General features: G+C 50.0%; 1 protein-coding gene across 1 annotated transcript; it reads left to right on the top strand.

The window, feature by feature from the left end:
- The first annotated feature begins 11,048 nt into the window (after positions 1–11,048).
- Positions 11,049–13,867, top strand: LOC112582609. The gene is made up of 7 exons (XM_045163843.1): positions 11,049–11,140; positions 11,223–11,741; positions 12,670–12,701; positions 13,003–13,063; positions 13,213–13,295; positions 13,596–13,713; positions 13,812–13,867. The coding sequence occupies exons 1-7, from the start codon at positions 11,095–11,097 to the stop codon at positions 13,865–13,867; spliced, it is 915 nt and encodes a 304-aa protein (XP_045019778.1). The 5' UTR covers positions 11,049–11,094.
- Positions 13,868–21,096: the final 7,229 nt, after the last annotated feature.

Genomic DNA, 21,096 nt, shown 5'->3' with positions numbered 1-21,096 from the left:
TGGATGTGGGAGTTGGATCATAAAGAAGGCTGAGCACTGAAGAATTGGTGCTTTTGAACTATGGTGTTGGGGAGACTCGTGAGAGTCCCTAGGACTGCAAGGAGATAAAACAAATCAATCTCAAAGGAAATCAGTCCTGAATATTCATTGGAAGTACTGATGCTGAAACTGAAGCTCCAATGCTTTGGCCACCTGATGCAAAGAGCTGACTCATTAGGAAAAAACTCCGATGCTGGGAAAGCTTGAGGGCAGGAGGAGAAGGGGATGACAGGGGATGAGAAGGTTGGCTGGCATCACCAACTGAATGGACATGTGTTTGAGCAAGCTCTGGGAGATGGTGAAGGACAGGGAAGCCTGGCGTGCTGCCATCCATGGGGGTCTCAAAGAGTCGCACACAACTGAGTGACTGCACAGTAACAAAATTTGATGAGATTTTGATAATGTGTAAGTTGTCCATTTTGAGGCTTTTTTGGTAAAAACAGATTAAAAAGAGAAACATTTTCCAGCTCCTCTCTCTCTATATCTCCAAGAGGATAGCCTCCTTCTTGTGATGCCCAGAAGCTGGAAACAATTCCCATTTCAAAGATCAGCTTAATGAATGCAACAACACGGCCATAATGATGCTTGGAAACCCCACCTGTCATTAATTCCCGTGATTCGTGGTAGACACAGCAGGAAGGTGGTATTCACAAATAGTCATGCTCAGTGAGATAAGATGTTCCAATAAAAATACATACAATATGACCCTATTTTGTAAATTCTAGAAAATGAAAAGTAATCTGAAGTAATCTTCAAGTAATCCTGAAGAAAAGATCAAGATTACATGGGGACAGGGACGAAGAAGAGAAGGGACAGGAGAGAGGAAAACCAGACGCTCCTGAAAATAATGACAGGAACTGATTTGTTCTCTCTTGATAATGGTGATGTCTACGTCAGTATTTATCAGAGTGTATGTGGTTTATTGTATCAAGTACCACATCAAAGCTGTTAGAAGTGCAAAGGTGGATGACTTGGAATTTAAGGGGTGAAAGAAAAATAATGAAATGTTAGACTCTTGAAATTACTTGTAATGGGCCCTACTGTCTCCATGTATTTTATGTCAATACAGGAAGAGAACAAAGTTCTCATGCCCAGGTTACAGAAGGGGCTCTCAAACCTCCCCAGGCGTCTCTGTCCTGAAGTGGTTCAGCGGGCAGCCAGGCCCAGGGCACACATGTGGACACTGGATCTGATGGTCACCCAGTGTTTATCCTTGGTTGCTCCAGAAACCCTCTGCAGTCCTGGGTGTAGTTTATCTCTCCAATATGAGGGATACAAGGCCACCTGCATCACAGGATTGAGTGCATGAGAAAAATGACCTGAGTGTTATGGCTCTGGAAAAAAAAAAATTGTATTTCCCAAATACTATCAACATCACAAATCTAAGACACTGGCTTGTTCTCTGGAACTCTGTCCTTTCTGCTGCCATTCGATGACATGACTTCTTATATACCACCAGCTCATGCAAATAGGGCCCTCCATCTGCTGAAGCTCCAATACATTGGCCACCTGCTACGAAGAGCTGATCCATTGGAAATGACCCTGATGCTGGGAAAGATTGGAGGAGAAGGGGGTGACAGACGATGAGATGGTTGGATGGCATCACTCACTCCATGCACTTAGGTTTGGGTAAACTCCAGGAGTTGGTGATGTGACGTTGGTGACACCAGGGAGGCCTGGCGTGCTGTGGTCCATGGGGTCCCAGAGAGTCAGACACGACTGAGTGACTGACTGAACTCAAATAGTCAGATGATAAAACAATATCTATATGAAAAGACAGGGCCATCCTATACTGTGTCTTCAGTCCTCTTCCTGGATGCAGTGATTTCAATGCAGCTCATAAACCACATGTTCCCCTGACCAAATTCGAATACTGAGTGAGCTGAAGGGAAGAGACCTCACAGGGACCCAGAAACACCACAGGGATGGTGATCACATGCCATCCCCACTTACAAGGACAAGGCTGGTCCACATGGAAACTCCTCCTCATGCTCCAGGGTACAATCCACCCGTGGGTTGAGGGAGCGCACATCCCTCCTCCCACAGGGCTGAGGTGTCAGGAAAGGCAGGGTGGTGGTGTAGAAGACAGGGGTATGGGGTCTTCTCCTCTGCCTGGTGACAGCTCCCCAAGATGAGGGTCTCAGGTGCAGATATGGGACTGTGGGGATCGTTGTGACTGCAGGTCGCTGACAGGGACTGATTCTCCTTCCCAGTGTCCACTCCCAGAAGCACTGAAGCAGTCGGGCCAGAACTGGTGAGCCCTCACTGACCCTCTCCTTACTTGCGCTGTCTCTGCTTACTCCATCACATTGTTATTGTGGGAACTGGATTCTCCAGGCCACAGGGAACGGGCTAGAGCAGATGGCATGCATAAACTACGACGGTGACACTGACCACAGCCCCTCCATCAGGAGCCACGCCTCCATCTCAGAGACATCCAAGATCAGTTCTCCCTGCAGCTGAGCTCTGTGACCGCTGAGGACACGGCCGTGTGTTGCTGGGCAAGACACACAGTGAGGGGAAGGCAGTGTGAACCCAGACACAAGCCACCCTCTGGGGGCTCTAAGACCAGCAGTGGGTGCTGGGCACACACAATTGTGTGTTGCACGAGCAGGTACAGAAGGTCATTGACAGCTGGTCTCCTGTTGGGAGGCTTCCTCTCCTTGTAGCAGTTTTTCTGGGGAATTTCTCTGCATTCGTGACTCTTAGGTACCTCCTCAGTCTCTGAGGCAGATTGGTGGTAGGGATAGGGGATTATATCCTCACTGCATGAAAGGCACAGTCTCTAGGGTTGCTTCCTCTTGTCACTTAGGCCCATTCTCTGGACATTTGGTGTAAGCTCGCTATGTCCACAGGAGAGGCTCTGTGTGACTCAACAGTGCGGCTCAGCACAGCAGGGCCAGTGAACGAGCTAGACAGCGGTCAGCAGTTTAAATGCAGCTGGACTCAGACAACAGAGGTGTATAAACCAAGAGCCAGGGAAGAACCCCACTTGGTGGTGCTAAGTGAACTGACATCTCACTCACTGCATCAGCCATAGTTCTCTATATGGAGACGCAGCGGTACCTACACGCCAGCCTGAGATAGAAGCTGAGTCTGCTGACAGCATGCACAGATGCAGGAAGATGAAAAGTTTGTGTCGTCTGTGGTCCTGCATATATGTCTGTGGTGTCCTCAGACTCACCTTCTACATCAACCTGGGGTGGGGTCCCAATGAATGTCCATGGAGAGAACTATGAATAATGGTCTGAGTGTGGTGCAGCTCTTTGAGCACCACTGAGCGGCATTCCTCCCTTCACTAATTGACAGGCTCTAGTAGGTGCAGCAGCCTCTGTCCTTTGGGTGGTTTTACGGCAGATAGAGGACACATAGTAAAGGGAAGCTTTTACTTTAAAACAATTCCTACTTGATATCCTCAGCTTTCTTGTCCAGCTATGAGCCACGAGAAGTATATGTGAGGACAAGTCTTTCAATGAGAGAGTACAATACATCTAAGGAATATACAGAATATTCCCTGATGAATAAAGAAGCCATTGTGAGCACCGTCGTGGTGTTCAGCCATCCCTCCTGACTGTCTCATGGAACAAACACTACCTTTAGCTCATGGAATGTGGTGATTTTAAACACTTTTGTCCTAATATATGCATGCTGGTCATTCCAGTCATGTTAGACTCTTTACCACCCAATGGACTGTAGCCCATTTGGCTCTTCTGTCCATGAAATTTTCCAAGTAAGAATACTGGAGCAAGTTACCATGCTCTCCTCCAGGGCATCTTCGTGACCCAGGGATCAAACCTGTGTCTCTTACATCTGCTTATTGGGAGGCGGGTTCCTTATCACTAGCGCCATCTTTCGATCATTATGTGAGTCTCATTCAGCAGAAATCACACAAAGAGAAGTGAACAGAGTAAACAATGAGAAAGTGAATGTTGCTCAGTTGTATCCAACACTTTGTGATCACCCAGACTATACAGTCCATGGAATTCTCCAAGGAAGAATACCGGAGTGAGTAGCATTTCCCTTCTACAGGGCATCTTCCCAACTCAGGGATCAAACCCAGGTATCCCAAATCAGGCAGATTCTTCGCCAGCTGAGCCACAAGGGAAGCCCAAGTATACTGGAGTGGGTAGCCTATCCTTTCTCCAGCAGATCTTCCAGTCCCAGGAGTCCAATCCTATACGGTAGGATGATTCTTTACCAACTGACCTAACAGTTCAGCTGCTAAGTAATGGCTGACTTTTCACAACCCCATACACTGCAGCATGCCAGACTTCCCTGTCCATCTCCAACTCCCAGAACTTGCTCAAGCTTATGTCCATCCAGTCGATGATGCCATGCAACCATCTCATCCTCTGTCATCCCTTTTTCCTCAAGTTTTCAATCTTTCCCATCATCAGGGTCTTTTCCAATGAGTCTGTCCTTCAAATCAGGTGGCCAAAGTATTGGAGCGTCAGCATCAGTCCTTCCAATGAATATTCAGGACTGGTCTCCTTAGGATAGACTGGTTTGATCTCCTTGCAGGCCAAAGACTCTCAACAGACTTCTCCAACACCACCGGTCAAAAACATCAATACTTGAGCGCTCAGCTTTCTTTATGGTCCAACTCTCGTATCCATACATGACTACTGGAAAATCCATAGCTTTACAAGACAGACTTTGGCCAGCAAATAAAGTCTCCCCTTTTTAATGCGCTGTCTAGGTTGGTCAAAGCTTTTCTTCCAAGGAGCATGCTATCAGGGAAGCTTGAAATGAATCACGGAAGCCCAAACAATGAGAAAAATCACAAGCCAATGAAACAAGGAGCCCAGATGCGGGTGGTCCCAGATTTGGTGAAATCAGCAGTTCATGTACCTGGAGAGAATGAACAACCTTCCACATGGCACACCCACATGTTAACCCCTCCCTCAAGGGACCCCCTATCATGTATGGATGTGATGACTGCATTCCCTGGTTACACGGGGACATGGAAAGGGGCTGGGAGAAGGGAACAGCTCCTATCAAATTACCTAAGGAACCCAGAATAACAGAGAGGCACTTTATCCTGCCTTCTGACTACAACTGGGCCACCAGGGACATAAATCTCCTCAGCGTGGTGCTTTCTGAATTCCAGCCTCTTGAAGAGCTTCAGAATCTGAGCCTAAAATAAGTGCCCTGCTGAGTCCTTCATCCCTGTCTCTCTATGTTGGTCAAGTCTTTCGAGGCTCCTCTGACTCTTAGTGACATTGGATTTCTCCTTCGACTCCCAGGTCAAGGACAACCTCAGCTGGTACCTGCTGATTCCTGCATCAAGAGGCAGTGTGTGTGGAAACCGTGATTTCCATCATTAAGGCAAGGAAATTCTCAACACCAAAACTTTCCCTGGACCTAACAGAGTCCTAACATTGTAGGGGAATCCCCCAGCACAAAACCAGAGAGCTGGGCAATCCACAGTCCAGGTGAGATCTGCCCATGGAAGTGAAGCTTCAGGAGGAGCACCTTCAGGGTAACTACTACCAGTTCCTGCAGGACCAGCAATAACCACTGTAAGGATAAGAGATCCTGGGGTCGCAGCCCATGGTTTTGGGGATATAACTCCAGAAACATCCAGATCTTCAAGGCGAGTGTTCATATTTATCCCTTCAGGACACCTGACGAAAGAGGGGAAGGCAAACCCTGAGAATTGCTAACACCTAACCAGAAGGTTAATCAGGCAGACCCTCCATAGAAGAGCTCTTCCCCCAGCTTCTCCTAGGAGGTGAACAGAAATTCTTGTCTACTTCAGACCTACGGAGGGGTCATATCTCATGGCTAAGTGAAGGGAATGCACCAGGGCACTGCAGCCCAGGAGGGAGTAGAATGCAGATGGGCCAGTACTGAAAACCCTGGCAATGCTCAGAGCTCAGACCCAGATCCCCTGAGTCATGGGTATTCAACCTCAACAATGCAGGTAGCCCCTACCCACATGTGACCTCCAAGGACCTGGCAGAGCTATGATATGCAGCCTCTTTGAGGAGGGGAGCTAGTGTGCAGACACCACAGCCAGCCACCATTCAGGAGGCAGGGCGCTGAGGTCTGGTACCCACAGCTTGAGACCAGGCTTGGAGCCCTCACTACTGGCCTCAGACCCGCTCTCTCCTGCCTGATCAACATGGCCAGTATCCCTCTCCTGCTCTTGGGTATCTGACGATCTCAGGAATATTTATGAAGGTTCCTTCAGAGCCTCAGAACAGGGGGAAGCAGGTTTGTCACAGGGTCCTGCTGGAGGACACGTGGCTGACACGGCAGTGGATCTGTCTCCCCAATGACCTCAGGTCCTGAAGTTCTTGGGCAGGTGGTCAGGAGGGATGGAGAGAAGCAGGATGGAGTCTGAGGATGGATGCACCCCAAGGCCGTCCTGCTGAAGAGATGTCCTGTCAGGGGACATGCACATGGCTGACCTAGCTTCTCTGCAGGGTGCTGTTGTGGCAACCCTCTCCAGTGTTCCTGCCCAGAGAATCCCATGGACAGAGGAGTCTGGTGGGCTACAGTCTGTGGGGTCTCAAAGGGTCAGACACGACCGCGGTGACTGAGCATGCTCAATCCCCCTTTCCCTGGGTGAGCACTCCCTCAGGGCAGCCTCTCCTGAGTCACTGACAAGGGCTCTGCCTCATCCTCCTGCACTGTCTCAGGTGTCTCCTCACAGGTGTGGGCACTAGTAGACCCTCAGTTGTTTGTGCTGTGAGGTGTCAGGGGCGACTGCACTGGTTTCCGACAAGGGGGCTCATCTGGACCTTCTTGTGGGGCCCCTGAAGGGTCCAGGTGCTGCAAGAACAGGTGAGCCCAGGAGTGAACGGTAGGTGGAGTGGGCATCGAGCCCCGTGCTTCTGCGTGCAGCTATCCTGTGACATGATGTGAGCCCATGGGGGGCTCCAGGAGGCCAAGGGACCCCACATCCTCTAGAGCCTCTGGACTCACTGTGAGTGTCAACTGCATCAGTGCCCCTGCAGCCCCAGGCAGCGACGTCCAGGTGTTCTCACAAACTCCTTCCTTGGGGTCTGTCTACAGAGTGTGTGCATTTATTGAGGCTATTTCTGCTGCTGCTGCTGCTAAGTCGCTTCAGTCGTGTCCGTCTCTGTGCAATCCCAGAGACGGCAGCCCACCAGGATGCCCCATCCCTGGGATTCTCCAGGCAAGAACACTGGAGTGGCTTGCCATTTCCTTCTCCAAAGGCTATTTCTAGAGATCATTAAAACAACATGCTGTCTCTAGAAGAATACTCTGAAGGTAGAACACAGCCACTTAATACCAGGCCAGAAACACTGCTAAGACTGCCCTGTGAGCCCAGGCAGGGGGTGCCCAGGACCCCAGTGCAGGCTGCTGCCCAGGAACATGTGAGGAGGGGGCCAGGGAGTCTCAGAGATGGAGTCTTCTCTTTTCACTGAAAACAATAACTAGCAGGACAAGGACTGGTGACGTTTAATATTGGGGCCTGTTGGGATTACACAGCACAGAGAGTCCATGAGAATTATGTGAGGAAATGTCTGATTCTGTGTATGAGTGTGTGAATGTGTGTGAGTGTGTATGTGAGCATGCCAGTCTGGATGTGTGTGCATGTTTGTGTGTGTGTCAGTGTGTATATGAGTGTGTGAATGTGTTTGAGTCTATGTGCGAGTGTGGATGTGTGTGCATGTTTGTGTGTGTGATGTGTGCATGAGTGTGTATGTGTGTATATTTGTGAGTGTGAATGTGTGCATGTGTTTGCTTGTGTTGTGTGTAGGTGTGTGTGTGTGTGAGAGAGTTAGCATGTCTCTGTGTGACAGGTGTGTGTGTTTCCGTGGTGATAGGTGTCTGTGCATGTGTAGGCATGTGTGTGTTTGACAGGTGTGTGTGTGACTGTGTGCATATGTAACATGTGTGTGAGTGTGAGACAGGTGTGTGTGTGTCACAGGTGTGTGTGTTTGAAGGTGTGTGTGACAGGTGTGTGTAGCAGGTGTGTGTGTGTGACAGGTGTGTGTGTGACATGTGTGTGTGGGTAACAGATGTGTGTGTAAAGGGGTGTGTGTGTGTGTGACAGAAGTGTGGTCTACCAAGTATGTCTGTGTGTGACAGGTGCATGTTTGACAGGAGTGTGTGTCTGTAAAGGTACGTGTATGTGTGACAGATGTGTGTGTGACTGTTTGTCTGTATGTTTGTGTGACATTCGTGTGTGTGTAACAGGTCTGTGTGTGTGTAACAGATGTGTCTGTGTGTAAGACAGGTGTGTGTGTTAAGGGGTGTGTGTATGTGTGTCTGTGACAGGTGTGTGTGTGACAGGTGTGTCTGTATATGTGAGGGGTGTGTGTGCACCAGGTGTGTGTGTGTACCAGGTGTGTGTGTGTGTACCAGGTGTGTGGGTGTGACAGTGTGTGTGTGTGTGTGTGTGAAGGGGTGTGTGTGTGTGTGACAGGTGTGTCTTTGTATGAAGGGGTGTGTGTGTGTGACAGGTGTGTCTGTGTATGAAGGGGTGTGTGTGTGTGACAGGTGTGTGTGTGTGCCAGTTTTGTTTCTGAAGGGGTGAGTGTGTGTGACAGGTGTGTCTGTGTATGAAGGGGTGAGTGTGTGTGACAGATGTGTATGTGTGACAGCTGTGTCTGTGTGTGTGAAGAGGTGTGTGTGACAGGTGTGAGTGTGAAAGGGGTGTGTGTGACAAGTATATGGGTGTGTGACAGGTGTGTGCATGTGTGACACGTGTGTGTGTGTGTAAGGTGTGTTGTGTGTGTGAGTGTGTGTGTCTGTATGCCTGTATGTATGTGTGTGTATGACAGGAGTGTGTGTGTGTAACAGCTGTGTGTGTTTGTGTGTATAACAGCGGTGTGTTTGTGTGTGACAGGTGTGTGTCTGTAACGTGTGTGTGTGAGACAGGTGTCTGTGTGTCTGTGACATGTTTGTGTGTGTGTGTGTGTGTAAAGGGGTGTGTGTGTGTGACAGCTGTGTGTAACAAGTATGTGTGTGTGTGACAGGTATGTGTGTGGGTGACAGGTGTTTTGGGTGTGTGATTGTGTCTGTCTGTATGTGTGTGTGACTGGTGTGTTTGTGTGACAGGAGTGTGTGTGTAACAGGTGTGTGTGTGTGTGTGTGTGTACCCCATGGACTGTGGCGTGCCAGTCTTCTCTGTCCTTTCTAGGCAAGAATCCTGGAGTGGGTTGCCTTTCCTATTCCTGGGAATCTCACACACGGGGAGTCAACCCAGCACTCCTACATTGCAAGTGGATTCTTTACTACAAGAGGCAAAATTCTCATTATCCACAGAACACTGTAGATAGAAAACCTAAAGACTCCACACAAAGCTACGAGACCACACTCATTCAGAGCACTGAACTCAACAGGTCAGAGTGGGTACCAGCATCAAATTGCTCATGGCTTAGGAGTTGTTGGGGATTCTCTGGATCCCAATTCTGATGCCATAAATGAAACCCCATAGAAACCAACTGGTAGTGGAATTGGGGATGTATGTGGTCTGCGGCCTTCCAGTCCCATGAGATGAGAAGCATATTTGGGTTTTACAGGTGGTCCAGTGGGATCACAAAATCAGTGAAAGTGCAGGAGAGAGGAAAGCCTGCTAGGAGATGCACCACAGGACTCCACTGGCTTTGATGATGGACGAAGGTGTTGAGCCAAGGGATGAGGACACACCTAGAAGCTCAGTGACCTGGATGCCAGACGCCCACAGTTCCAGGGTCACCCTCAGGAGTCTTGGCCATGTTGCATAGAATCGGGCACAAGTGACCCCACAAGGTCTGAGGCAGAGTGAGGTGGGGCCTCTCCCCAGAGCACATTCAGGTGTTGGGAAACGGGATCTGGCACAGAAGACATGCTCCTGCAGAACTGCTGTGGCTAAAGCCAGACCGGGAAGGGCTTTGCATAGACAGCACGTTCTAACTCAGTCAGTGTACAGGTGAGATCTCTGTGCTGAGGAATAGCTGACCTGCACCAGACCCGAAGGGGTGATGTCTCAGGGCAGGAGAAGACCAGGGTCCCATGGACAGGGCGTCCGTCAGAGTGGGGACACACACTGGTCACTTCTGGCTCCAGGAGGGATAACCCCACTGATGACATGTTGACAGCACTCCCCACCCCGGGCAAACCCGCTGCCAAGTCCACACGTGCTGTGACTGTTGTCAGCCCCAGGCTACATCCTCACACACAGAAGTGCAGGAATGAGGACACAGCCGCAGGGCCACAGCAAGGCGGGGGAGCACAGCCCTAAGGAGCTCCCAGGAGCTGTGTGTCCTCAGTCCTCAGCAGACTTGGGGTCCTCAGTGTCCACCCTCAGGGAGGAGATGCTGAGGTTCACGAGTTCCTGCAGACAGTCAGTTGTGCACAGGAAAATGCAGCCCACTGGGCAACTCAGCCGTGCTGGGAGGACGAGCATCTCAGCACAAATGTCTACTTTGTCCACAAAATTAATACTGGGTTTAACTACTCTGAACAAACCACCTCTAGAGTGATTCTTGAGGCTATTTAAGCCGTTCAAGATGAAAAAACAGTCAAGAAAGCAAAGGGAAATATAAATGTTTTGGGATCAGATAAACATTAAATTTTACTCAACTGCATTTGAATTCAATGTGATTAGTACATGTGTATTTTTCTCTTTGTATATGGAGTAAGTAAATATCAGGTAATCAGAAAAGAAAAAAAAATAAGAGATTCTGTCTATCAAATGACTGGTACTTGAATGTGTGGTGGGCATCTGATGAGTAAAGGTAAACACGTTCGTGGGATTAAAGTCTCTTCCACAAATCTGCCATGTTCCCTGAAAGTATCTGTTTCCTGACCAGACCTCCTTCATCATTTCCTTCCTCAACTGTTCCTGGTGTGGGGAAGGGGACCCCAGGAGGGGCTGAGTTCTCTGAGGACACAGTCAGCACCCCCCTCACAGGGGGAGTCCCATAGACAGGACCTCTATTCACTGCTTTCTGCTTTTTATAGGAGGTCCCTCCCATATGCAAATATCCACTCAGGTCACAGGGTAGAAACAGAGCACCAGCTCACTTAAATTCAGGCTCCTCCTCCGACTTGAAGAGACTTGCCGGAGTGGTGACTCTCATCTGCTCGAAGATGAACCCACTGTGGACCCTCCTCTTTGTGCTCTCAGCCCCCAGAGGTGAGTGTCTCTGGGTCACACATGGGCACGTGGGGAAGCTGCATCTGAGCCCACGGGTCACCGTGCTTCTCTCTCTCCACAGGGGTCCTGTCACAGGTGCAGCTGCGGGAGTCGGGCCCCAGCCTGATGAAGCCCTCACAGACCCTCTCCCTCACCTGCACGACCTCTGGATTATCATTAACCAGATATGGTATACACTGGGTCCGCCAGGCTCCAGGAAAGGCGCTGGAGTGGGTCGGTGATATAAGCAGTGGCGGAAGCACAGGCTACAACCCAGCCTTGAAATCCCGGCTCAGCATCACCAAGGACAACTCCAAGAGCCAAGTCTCTCTGTCACTGAGCAGCGTGACACCTGAGGACACGGCCGTGTACTACTGTGGAAGAGACACAGTGAGGGGAAGTCAGTGTGAGCCCAGACAAAAACCTCCCTGCATAGGGGCCCGTGACCACCAGGGGGCGCTCAGGACTCAGTACAGAGCTGAGCCCTGGAGCAGGTGCAGAAGAGGCGTTGGGCGGTGGGGGCCTGGGGGGGATTCTCCTCAGAGCTTCTCTTTCTTCCTCCTGCCCAGGAGCCGCACCGCAGACCCTCTTCTGTGTCCTGGTATTTCATTGTTGTGGTTTATGTCACTCTCAGACAACTGTGTGTGTATATATATATTTTTTAATTTTTCCTTGAAGCAAGGATACCTTTATGCAAACACACACACAAACACACATAAAACTCAAAAGCTAAAATTTGTTCTCCTTCTTCTTCTTGCAAAGGAACTGAGTAAAACATTTGACTCGTTTATTTCAAACCTGTTAACTATCCTGAAAGGACACAAGATATTTAAACATTTTAATCTTTGTTTTGTTTTTGTACATGAGGAAGGAAGAGACACAACCTCCTTCTTTCTTTCAGACCGTGCCATTAGAATCTGCAGCAAGCAGCATCAAAGCTCCAGTGTCAGGGGTCCCCAGTGCTACATATGCAATGATTCTCATCATTCACCGATTCTGTTCTGCAAATTCACCAACATGCTAGCTTTTATAAGCGTCTTAACAAAAACCCTGTTACCTTGTGTCCTTATTAGACAATGAACTTTGGCCAGTTCACTGAGTCACTCAACACACAAACATCCCAGGTGAGGGCAATCCGGGTGATACCATCTCGCCTCAATGTCTCTGAAGTCCACACTCCATTCTGAGCTTATGTCGGGATCATTCATAAGGGGAAATACAGAGGCCCTCAGGTAAATTTGTCCCTGGGGTCAACCTGGAGCCCACAAACATCTGTCCTCGCTCCCATCACAGTGACCATCACTGGCACAGGAAAAGGAAGGAGGAGCTGTGCTGGGCTCAGCCCTGAGGAAAGACCCAAGGACAGAGATGATGAAGTGCTGAGCTGAGATGGGCAAGGGGCAGGAAGTGGGGGCCGTCAGGGCAGAGACTCTGGCCTCAGAAAGGCAGACCTGCCCTGGGATCTGGTTCCAAGTCATCTGATAGACACACTGCTTTCCCACCCTTGCTTGCCAAACATGTAAATTCAGAAGGCACCTATGGGGATCCTGAGATGACCAGGGTGAGTGTGACCACAGCCTCTCTGGACTCACAGAGCTCCTCAATGAAAATTCCTCCTCAAGCTCCAGGGTAGAATCCACCCCTGGGCTGCTGGAGCTCACCACTCTCTGCTCACAGAGGATGGAGGTCTCAGTGAAGGCAGAGCTGTTGTGTAGAAGATGAGGCTTTGGGGTCTTCTCCTCTGACTGGTGGCTGTTCCCCAAGGGGAAGGTCAGGCGTCAGGCACACATCTGTGGGGGTAATTGTGACAGCAGGTGACTGACTGGGTTTGAATCTTCTTGTCCCCGGGTGTCCTGTTCCAGGTGAAGATGCAGGAGTCGGGCGCAGAACTGGTGAAGCCCTCGCAGATCGTCTCCCTCACACGTGCTGTCTCTGATTACTCCATCAGGTGGTTATGGTGGAAGCTGGATCCACCAGGCCCCAGGGAAGGGGCTAGAGTGGATGGGAAGCACATATTATAATGGTGACACTTACCACAGCCCCTCCATCAAGAGCCACACCTCCATCTGCAGAGGCATCCAAGAACCAGTCCTCCCTGCAGCTGAGCTCTGTGACCACTGAGGACACAGCTCTGTGTTGCTGTGCAAGAGACACAGTGAGGGGAAGGCAGTGTGAGCCCAGACACCAGCCACCCTCCGGGGGCTCCATGACCACCAGCCGGTGCTGGGGACACTCAATTGTGTGTTGCAGGAGCAGGTGCAGATGGTGATTGACAGCTGGTCTCCTGTCAGGAGGCTTCTTCTCCTCGTAGCAGTTTTTCTGGGGAACTTCTCTGCATTCATGACTCTTAGGTACCTCTTCAGTCTCTGAGGCAGAATGGTGGTTGTGATAGGGGACAATATTCTCACTGCACGAAAGGCACAGTCTCTTAGGGTTGCTTCCTCTTCTCACTTAGGCCCGTTCTCTGGACATTTGGTGTAAGCTCGCTAAGTGCACAGGAGAGGCTCTGTGTGACTCGGCAGTGCTGCTCAGCACAGCAGGGCCAGTGAACGAGCTAGCCAGCGGTCAGCAGTGTAAGTGTAGCTGGACTCAGACAACAGAGGTGTATAAACCCAGCGCCAGGGAAGAACCCCCCTTGGTGGTGATAACTGAACTGACACCTCACTCACAGCATCAGCCATAGTTCTCTCCATGGAGACGCAGCGGGATATCCACACCAGCCTATGATAGAAGCTGAGTCTGCTGACACCACGCACAGATACAGGAAGATGAAAAGTTTGTGTCATCTGTGTTCCTGCATCTATGTCTGTGGTGTCCTCAGACTCACCTTCTGCATCAAACTGGGGTGTGGGTCCCACTGAATTTCCATGGAGAGAACTATGAATAATGCTCTGAGTGTGGTGCATCTCTTTGAGCTCCACCGAGGGCATTCCTCCCTTCACTAATTGACAGGCTCTAGTAAGTGTAATAACTTCTGACCTTTGGGTGGTTTTACGTCAGATCGAGGACACACACTAAGGGCAGCTTTTACTTTAAAAACAATTCCTACTTGATATCCTCAGCTTTCTTGTCAAGCTATGAGCCACCAGAAGTTTATATGAGGACAAGTCTTTCAAGGAGAGAGTACAATACATCTAAGGAATATACAGAATATTCCCTGATGAATAAAGAAGCCATTGTGAGCGCCATCTTTATGTTCAGCCATCCCTCCTGACTGTCTCATGGAACAAACACGACCTTTAGCTCATGGAACATGGTGATTTTAAATCACTTTTGTCCTAATATATGCATGCTGGTCACTCCAGTCATGTCAGACTCTTTACCACCCAATGCACTATAGCCCATGAGGCTCCTCTGTCCATGAAATTTTCCAAGTAAGAAGACTGCAGCAAGTTACCATGCCCTCCTCCAGGGTATCTTCCTGACACAGGGACCATTCCTGTGTCTCTTACATCTGCTTATTGGGAGGCGGGTTCCTTATCACTAGCGCCATCTTTCGATACTTATGTGAGTCTCGTTCAGCAGAAATCACACAAAGACAAAGGGAACAGAGTAAACAATGAGAAAGTGAAAGTTGCCCAGTTGTGTCCAACTCTTTGTGACCCCACGGAATATACAGTCCATGGAATTCTCCAAGGAAGAATACCGGAGTGAGTAGCATTTCCCTTCTACAGGGCATCTGCCCAACCCAGGGATCAAACCCAGGTATCCCAAACTGCAGGCAGATTCTTCACCACCTGAGCCATAATGGAAGCTCAAGTATACTGGAGTGGGTAGCCTATCCTTTCTCCAGCAGATCTTCCAGTCCCAGGAGTCGAATCCTATACTGTAGGGTGATTCTTTACCAACTGAGCTAACAGTTCAGCTGCTAAGTAATGGCTGACTTTTCACAACCCCATGGACTGTAGCATGCCAGACTTACCTGTCCATCTCCAACTCCCAGAACTTGCTCAAGCTTATGTCCATCCAGTCAATGATGCCATCCAACCATCTCATCCTCTGTCATCCCCTTTTCCTCAATTTTCAATCTTTCCCAGCATCAGGGTCTATTCCAATGAGTCTGTTCTTCAAAGCATGTGGCCAAAGTATTGGAGCTTCAGCTTCAGCATCAGTCCTTCCAATGAATATTCAGGACTGATTTCCTTTAGGATAGACTGGTTTGATCTCCTTGCATGCCAAAGACTCTCAACAGTCTTCTCTAACACCACGGTTCAAAAGCATCAATACTTCAGTGCTCAGCTTTCTTTAAGGTCCAACTCTCGTATCCATACATGACTACTGAAAAATCCATAGCTTTACAAGACAGAATTTGGCCAGCAAATAAACTCTCCCCTTTTTAATGCACTGTCTAGGTTGGTCAAAGCTTTTCTTCCAAGGAGCATGCTCTCAGGAAAGCTTGAACTGAATCGCGGAAGCCCAAACAATGAGAAAAATCACAAGCCAATGAAACAAGGAGCCCAGATGAGGGTGGCCCCAGATTTGGTGAAGTTAGCAGTTCATGTACCTGGAGAAAATGAACAACCTTCCACATGGCACAGCCACATGTCAGCCCCTCCCCAGGGGACACCCCCCTCATGTACGGATGTGATTAATGCATTCCCTGGTAACACGGGAACATGGAAAGGGGCTGGGAGAAGGGGGACAGCTCCTATCAAATTACCTCAGGAACCCGGACTCACAGAGAGGCGCTTTGTCCTGACTTCTGACTAGAACTTGGTCACCAGGGACGTAACAATCTCCTCACCGTGGTGCTTTCTGAATTCCAGCTTCTTGGAAGAGCTTCAGAATCTGAGCCTAAAATAAGTGCCCTGCTGAGTCCTTCATCCCTGTCTCTCTATGTTGGTCAAGTCTGTCCAGGCTCCTCTGACTCAGTGACATTTGATTTCTCCTTCGCCTCCCAGGTCAAGCACAACCTCAGCTGGTACCTGCTGGTTCCTGCATCAAGAGGTAGTGTGTGTGGAAACTGTCATCTCCATTATTAAAGCAAGGAAATTCTCAACACCAAAACTTTCCCTAGACCTAACAGAGTCCTAACATTGTAGGGGAATCCCCCAGCACAAAACCAGAGAGGTGGACAATCCACAGTCCAGGTGAGATCTGCCCATGGAAGCGAAGCTTCAGGAGGAGCACCTTCAGGGTAATTACTACCAATTCCTGCAGGATCAGCAATAACCACTGTGAGGATAAGAGATCCTGGACGCCGCAGTGCATGGTTTGTGGGATATAACTCCAGAAATATCCAGATCTTCAAGGTGAGTGTTCACATTTATCCCTTCAGGACACCTGAGCAACGAGGGGAAGGCAAACGCTGAGAAATGTTAACACCTATCCAGAAGGTTCATCAGGCAGACCTTTCATAGAAGAGCTCTTCCCCCAGCTTCTCCTAGGAGGTGAACAGAAATTCTTGTCTACTGCAGACCTACGGAGGGGTCATATCTTATGGCAAAGTGAAGCGACTGGACCAGGGCACTGCAGACCAGGAGGGAGTATTACGTGGATGGGCCAATACTGAAAACCCTGGTGATGCTCAGTGCCCAGACCCAGATCCCCTGAGTCATGGGTATTCAACCTCAACAATGCATGTAGCCCCTACCCACATGTGACCTCCAGGGACCTGGCAGAGCTACGATATGCAGCCTCTTTGAGGAGGGGAGCTAGTGTGCAGACACCACAGCCAGACGACATCCAGGAGGCAGGGCGCTGAGGTCTGGTACCCACAGCTTGAGACCAGGCTTGGAGCCCTCACTACTGGCTTCAGACCCGCTCTCTCCTGCCTGATCGACATGGCCAGTATCCCTCTCCTACTCTTGGGTATCTGACGATCTCAGGAATATTTATGAAGGTTCCTTCAGAGCCTCAGAACAGGGGGAAGCAGGTTTGTCACAGGGTCCTGCTGGAGGACACGTGGCTGACTAGGCAGTGGGTCTGTCTCCCCAATGATCTCAGGTCCTGAAGTCCTCGGACAGGTGGTCAGGAGGGACGTTGAGCAGCAGGATGGAGTCTGAGGATGGATGCACCCCGAGGCCATCCTGCTGAAGAGATGTCCTGCCAGAGGACACACACACGGCTGACCTAGCTTCTCTGCAGGGTGCTGTTGTGGCAACCCTCTCCAGTGTTCCTGCCCGGAGAATCCCATGGACAGAGGAGTCTGATGGGCTACAGTGCGTGGGGACGCAAAGGGTCAGACATGACCGAGGTGACTGAGCATGCTCAACCCCCCATTCCCTGGGTGAGCACTCCCTCAGGGCAACTTCACCTGAGTCAGCTGACGAGGCTTTGCCTCATCCTCCTGCACTGTCTCAGGTGTCTCCTCACAGGTGTGGGCACTAGTAGACCCTCAGGTGTTTGTGCTGTGAGTTGTCAGGGGCGACTGCACTGGTTTCTGACAAGGGGGCTCATCTGGACCTTCTTGTGGGGCTCCTGCAGGGTCCAGGTGCTGCAAGAACAGCTGAACCCAGGAGTGAACGGTAGGTGGAGTGGGCATCGAGCCCCATGCTTCTGCATGCAGCTATCCTGTGACATGATGTTAGCCCACGGGGGGCTCCAGGAGGCCAAGGGACCCCACGTCCTCGAGAGCCTCTGGACTCACTGTGAGTGTCAACTGCATCAGTGCCCCTGCAGCCCCAGGCGGCGACGTCCAGGTGTTCTCACAAACTCCTTCCTTGGGGTCTCTCTACAGAGTGTGTGCATTTATTGAGGCTATTTCTGCTGCTGCTGCTAAGTCGCTTCAGTCGTGTCCGACTCTGTGCAATCCCAGAGATGGCAGCCCACCAGGCTCCCCCGTCCCTGGGATTCTCCAGGCAAGAACACTGGAGTGACTTGCCCTTTCCTTCTCCAAAGGCTATTTCTAGGGAAGATTAAAAGAACATGCAGTCTCTAGAAGAATACTCTGAAGGTAGGACACAGCCACTTAATACCAGACCAGAAACACTGCTAGGACTGCCCTGTGAGCCCAGGCAGGGGGTGCCCAGGACCCCAGTGCAGGGCTGCTGCCCAGGAGCATGTGAGGAGGGGCCGGGAGTCTCAGAGACGGAGTCTTCTCTTTTCACTGAAAACAATAACTAGCAGGACAAGGACTGGTGACGTTTAATAAATGGGCCTGTTGGGAATATACAGCACAGTGAGGCCATGAGAAGTATGTGAGGGTATGTCTGATTCTGTGTATGAGTGTGTGAATGTGTGTGACTGTGTATGTGAGCATGCCAGTCTGGATGTGTGTGCATGTTTGAGTGTGTGTCAGAGTGTATATGAGTGTGTGAATGTGTTTGAGTCTATGTGTGAGTGTGGATGTGTGTGCATGTTTGTGTGTGTGATGTGTGCATGAGTGTGTATGTGTATGTGTGTATATTTGTGAGTGTGAATGTGTGCATGTGTTTGCTTGTGTTTGTGTGTAGGTGTGTGTGTGTGTGTGTGAGTGAGCATGTCTCTGTGTGACAGGTGTGTGTGTTTCTGTAGTGTTAGGTGTCTGTGCGTGTGTAGGTGTGTGTGTGTTTGACAGGTGTATGTGTGACTGTGTGTGTATGTAACACATGTGTGAGTGTGAAATAGGTGTGTGTGTGTCACAGGTGTGTGTATGTGAAGGGGTTTGTGTGACAGGTGTGTGTGTACAGGTGTGTGTAGCAGGTGTGTGTGAGTGTGTTCAGGTGTGTGGATGACTGTGTGTGTCTGTATGTCTGTGTGACAAATGTATGTGTTTGTGTGACAGGTGTGTGTGTATGTGACATGTGTGTGTGGGTAATAGGTGTGTGTGTATGAAGGGGTGTGTGTGTGTGACAGGTGTGTTTGTGTGACAGGTGTGTCTGTGTTAAGGGGTGTGTGTGTCTGTGTTACAGAAGTGTGTGTGTAACAAGTATGTCTGTGTGTGACAGGTGCATGTTTGACAGGAGTGTGTATCTGTAAAGGTGCGTGTATGTGTGACAGAGGTGTGTGTGACTGTGTGTGTCTGTATGTTTGTGTGACATTCATGTGTGTGTAACAGGTCTGTGTGTGTGTAACAGGTGTGTCTGTGTGTAAGACAGGTGTGTGTGTGAAGGGGTGTGTGTATGTGTGTGTGTGACAGGTGTGTCTGTATGTGTGAGGGGTGTGTGTGTACCAGGTGTGTGTGTGTGTACCAGGTGTGTGTGACAGGTGTGTGTGTGAATGGGTGTGAGTGTGTGACAGGTGGGTGTGTGTGTAAAGGGGGGTGTGTGTGTGACATGTATGTGTGTAACAAGTATGGGTGTGTGTGACAGGTGTATGTGTGTAACAAGTATGTGTGTTTATAACACGTGTGTGTGTGAGAGACTGCTGTGTGCGTGTCACAGATGTCTGTGTGTGTGCGAAGGTGTGTGTGTGTGATGTGTGTGTGTGAGTGTGAAGGTGTGCGTGTGTGACAACTGTGTCTGTGTGTGTGAAGGGCTGTGTGTAACAGGTGTGAGTGTCACAGGTGTGTGTGAGTGACAAGTATATGTGTGTGTGACAGGTGTGTGCATGTGTGACATGTGTGTGTGTGGAAGATGTGTTGTGTGTGTGAGTGTGTGTCTGTATGCCTGTGTGACAGGTATGTGTGTGTGTGACAGGAGTGTGTGTGTGTAAGAGCTGTGTGCATTTGTGTGTGTAACATGGGTGTGTTTGTGTGTGACAGGTGTGTGTCTGTAACCGGTGTGTGTGTGAGACAGGCATCTGTGTGTCTGTCACATGTTTGTGTGTGTGTGAAGGGGTGTGTGTGTGACAGCTGTGTGTAACAAGTATGCGTGTGTGTAACAGGTATGTGTGTGTGGCAGGTGTGTGTGTGTGTGTGACAGGTGTGTTGTGTGTGTTATTGTGTGTGTCTGTATGTCTATGTGACAGGTGTGTAGGTGTGAGAGGACTGTGTGTGTGTGTAACAGGTGTGTTGTGTGTACCCCATGGAGTGTGGCATGCCAGTCTTCTTTGTCCTTTCTAGGCAAGAATCCTGGAGTGGGTTGCCATTTCCTACTCTTGGGAATCTCACAACCGGGGAGTCAACCCAGCACTCCTACATTGCAAGTGGATTCTTTACTACAATAGGCAAAATTCTCATTATCTACGGAACACTGTAGATAAAAACCCTAAAGACTCCACACAAAGCTACGAGACCACACTCATCCAGAGAGCACTGAACTCAACAGGTCAGAGTGGGTACCAGCATCTGATTGCTCATGGCTTAGGAGTTGTTGGGGATTCTCTGGATCACAATTCTGATGCCATAAACTAAACCCCAGAGAAACCAACTGGCAGTGGATTTGGGGATGCGTCTGTAGCCTTCCAGTCCCGTGAGATGAGAAGCATATTTGGGTTTTACAGGTGATCCAGTGGGATCACAAGATCAGCGAAAGTGCAGGAGAGAGGAAAGCCTGGTAGGAGATGCACCACAAGACCCCACTGGCTTTGATGATGGACGAAGGTGTTGAGCCAAGGGATGAGGACACACCTAGAAGCTCAGTGACCTGGATGCCAGACGCCCACAGTTCCAGGGTCACCCTCAGGAGTCTTGACCATGTTGCACAGTATCGGGCACAAGTGACCCCACAAGCTCTGAGGCAGAGTGAGGTGGGGCCTCTCCCCAGAGCTCATTCAGGCGTTGGGAAACGGGATCTGGCACAGAAGACATGCTCCTGCAGAACTGCTGTGACCAAAGCCAGACCGGGAAGGGCTTTTCATAGACAGTAGGTTCTAACTCAGTCAGTGCACAGGTGAGATCCCTGTGACGAGGAAGAGCTGACATGCCCCAGACCCGAAGGGGTGACGTCTCAGGGCTGGGGAAGACCAGGGTCCCATGGACAGGGCGTCCGTCAGAGTGGGGACACACACTGGTCACTTCTGGCTCCAGGAGGGATAACCCCACTGATGACATGTTGACAGCACTCCCCACCCCGGGCAAACCCGCTGCCAAGTCCACACGTGCTGTGACTGTCGTCAGCCCCAGGCTACATCCTCACACACAGAAGTGCAGGAGT

This window comes from Bubalus bubalis, chromosome 20 (assembly GCF_019923935.1).
Source record: "Bubalus bubalis isolate 160015118507 breed Murrah chromosome 20, NDDB_SH_1, whole genome shotgun sequence".
In the NCBI taxonomy this organism is placed as follows: domain Eukaryota; kingdom Metazoa; phylum Chordata; class Mammalia; order Artiodactyla; family Bovidae; genus Bubalus; species Bubalus bubalis.
This window is presented reverse-complemented; position numbering and strand designations above follow the sequence as displayed.

Bases quoted from the DNA above. Each gene is read 5' to 3' on its own strand.
- LOC112582609 (XM_045163843.1), top strand. From the start codon at position 11,095: ATGAACCCACTGTGGACCCTCCTCTTTGTGCTCTCAGCCCCCAGAG. The intron at 12,702-13,002 runs GTGAGTGTGACC...GTCCTGTTCCAG, and splicing joins GGGATCCTGAGATGACCAGG to GTGAAGATGCAGGAGTCGGG. The intron at 13,064-13,212 runs GTGCTGTCTCTG...CTCCATCTGCAG, and splicing joins GCAGATCGTCTCCCTCACAC to AGGCATCCAAGAACCAGTCC.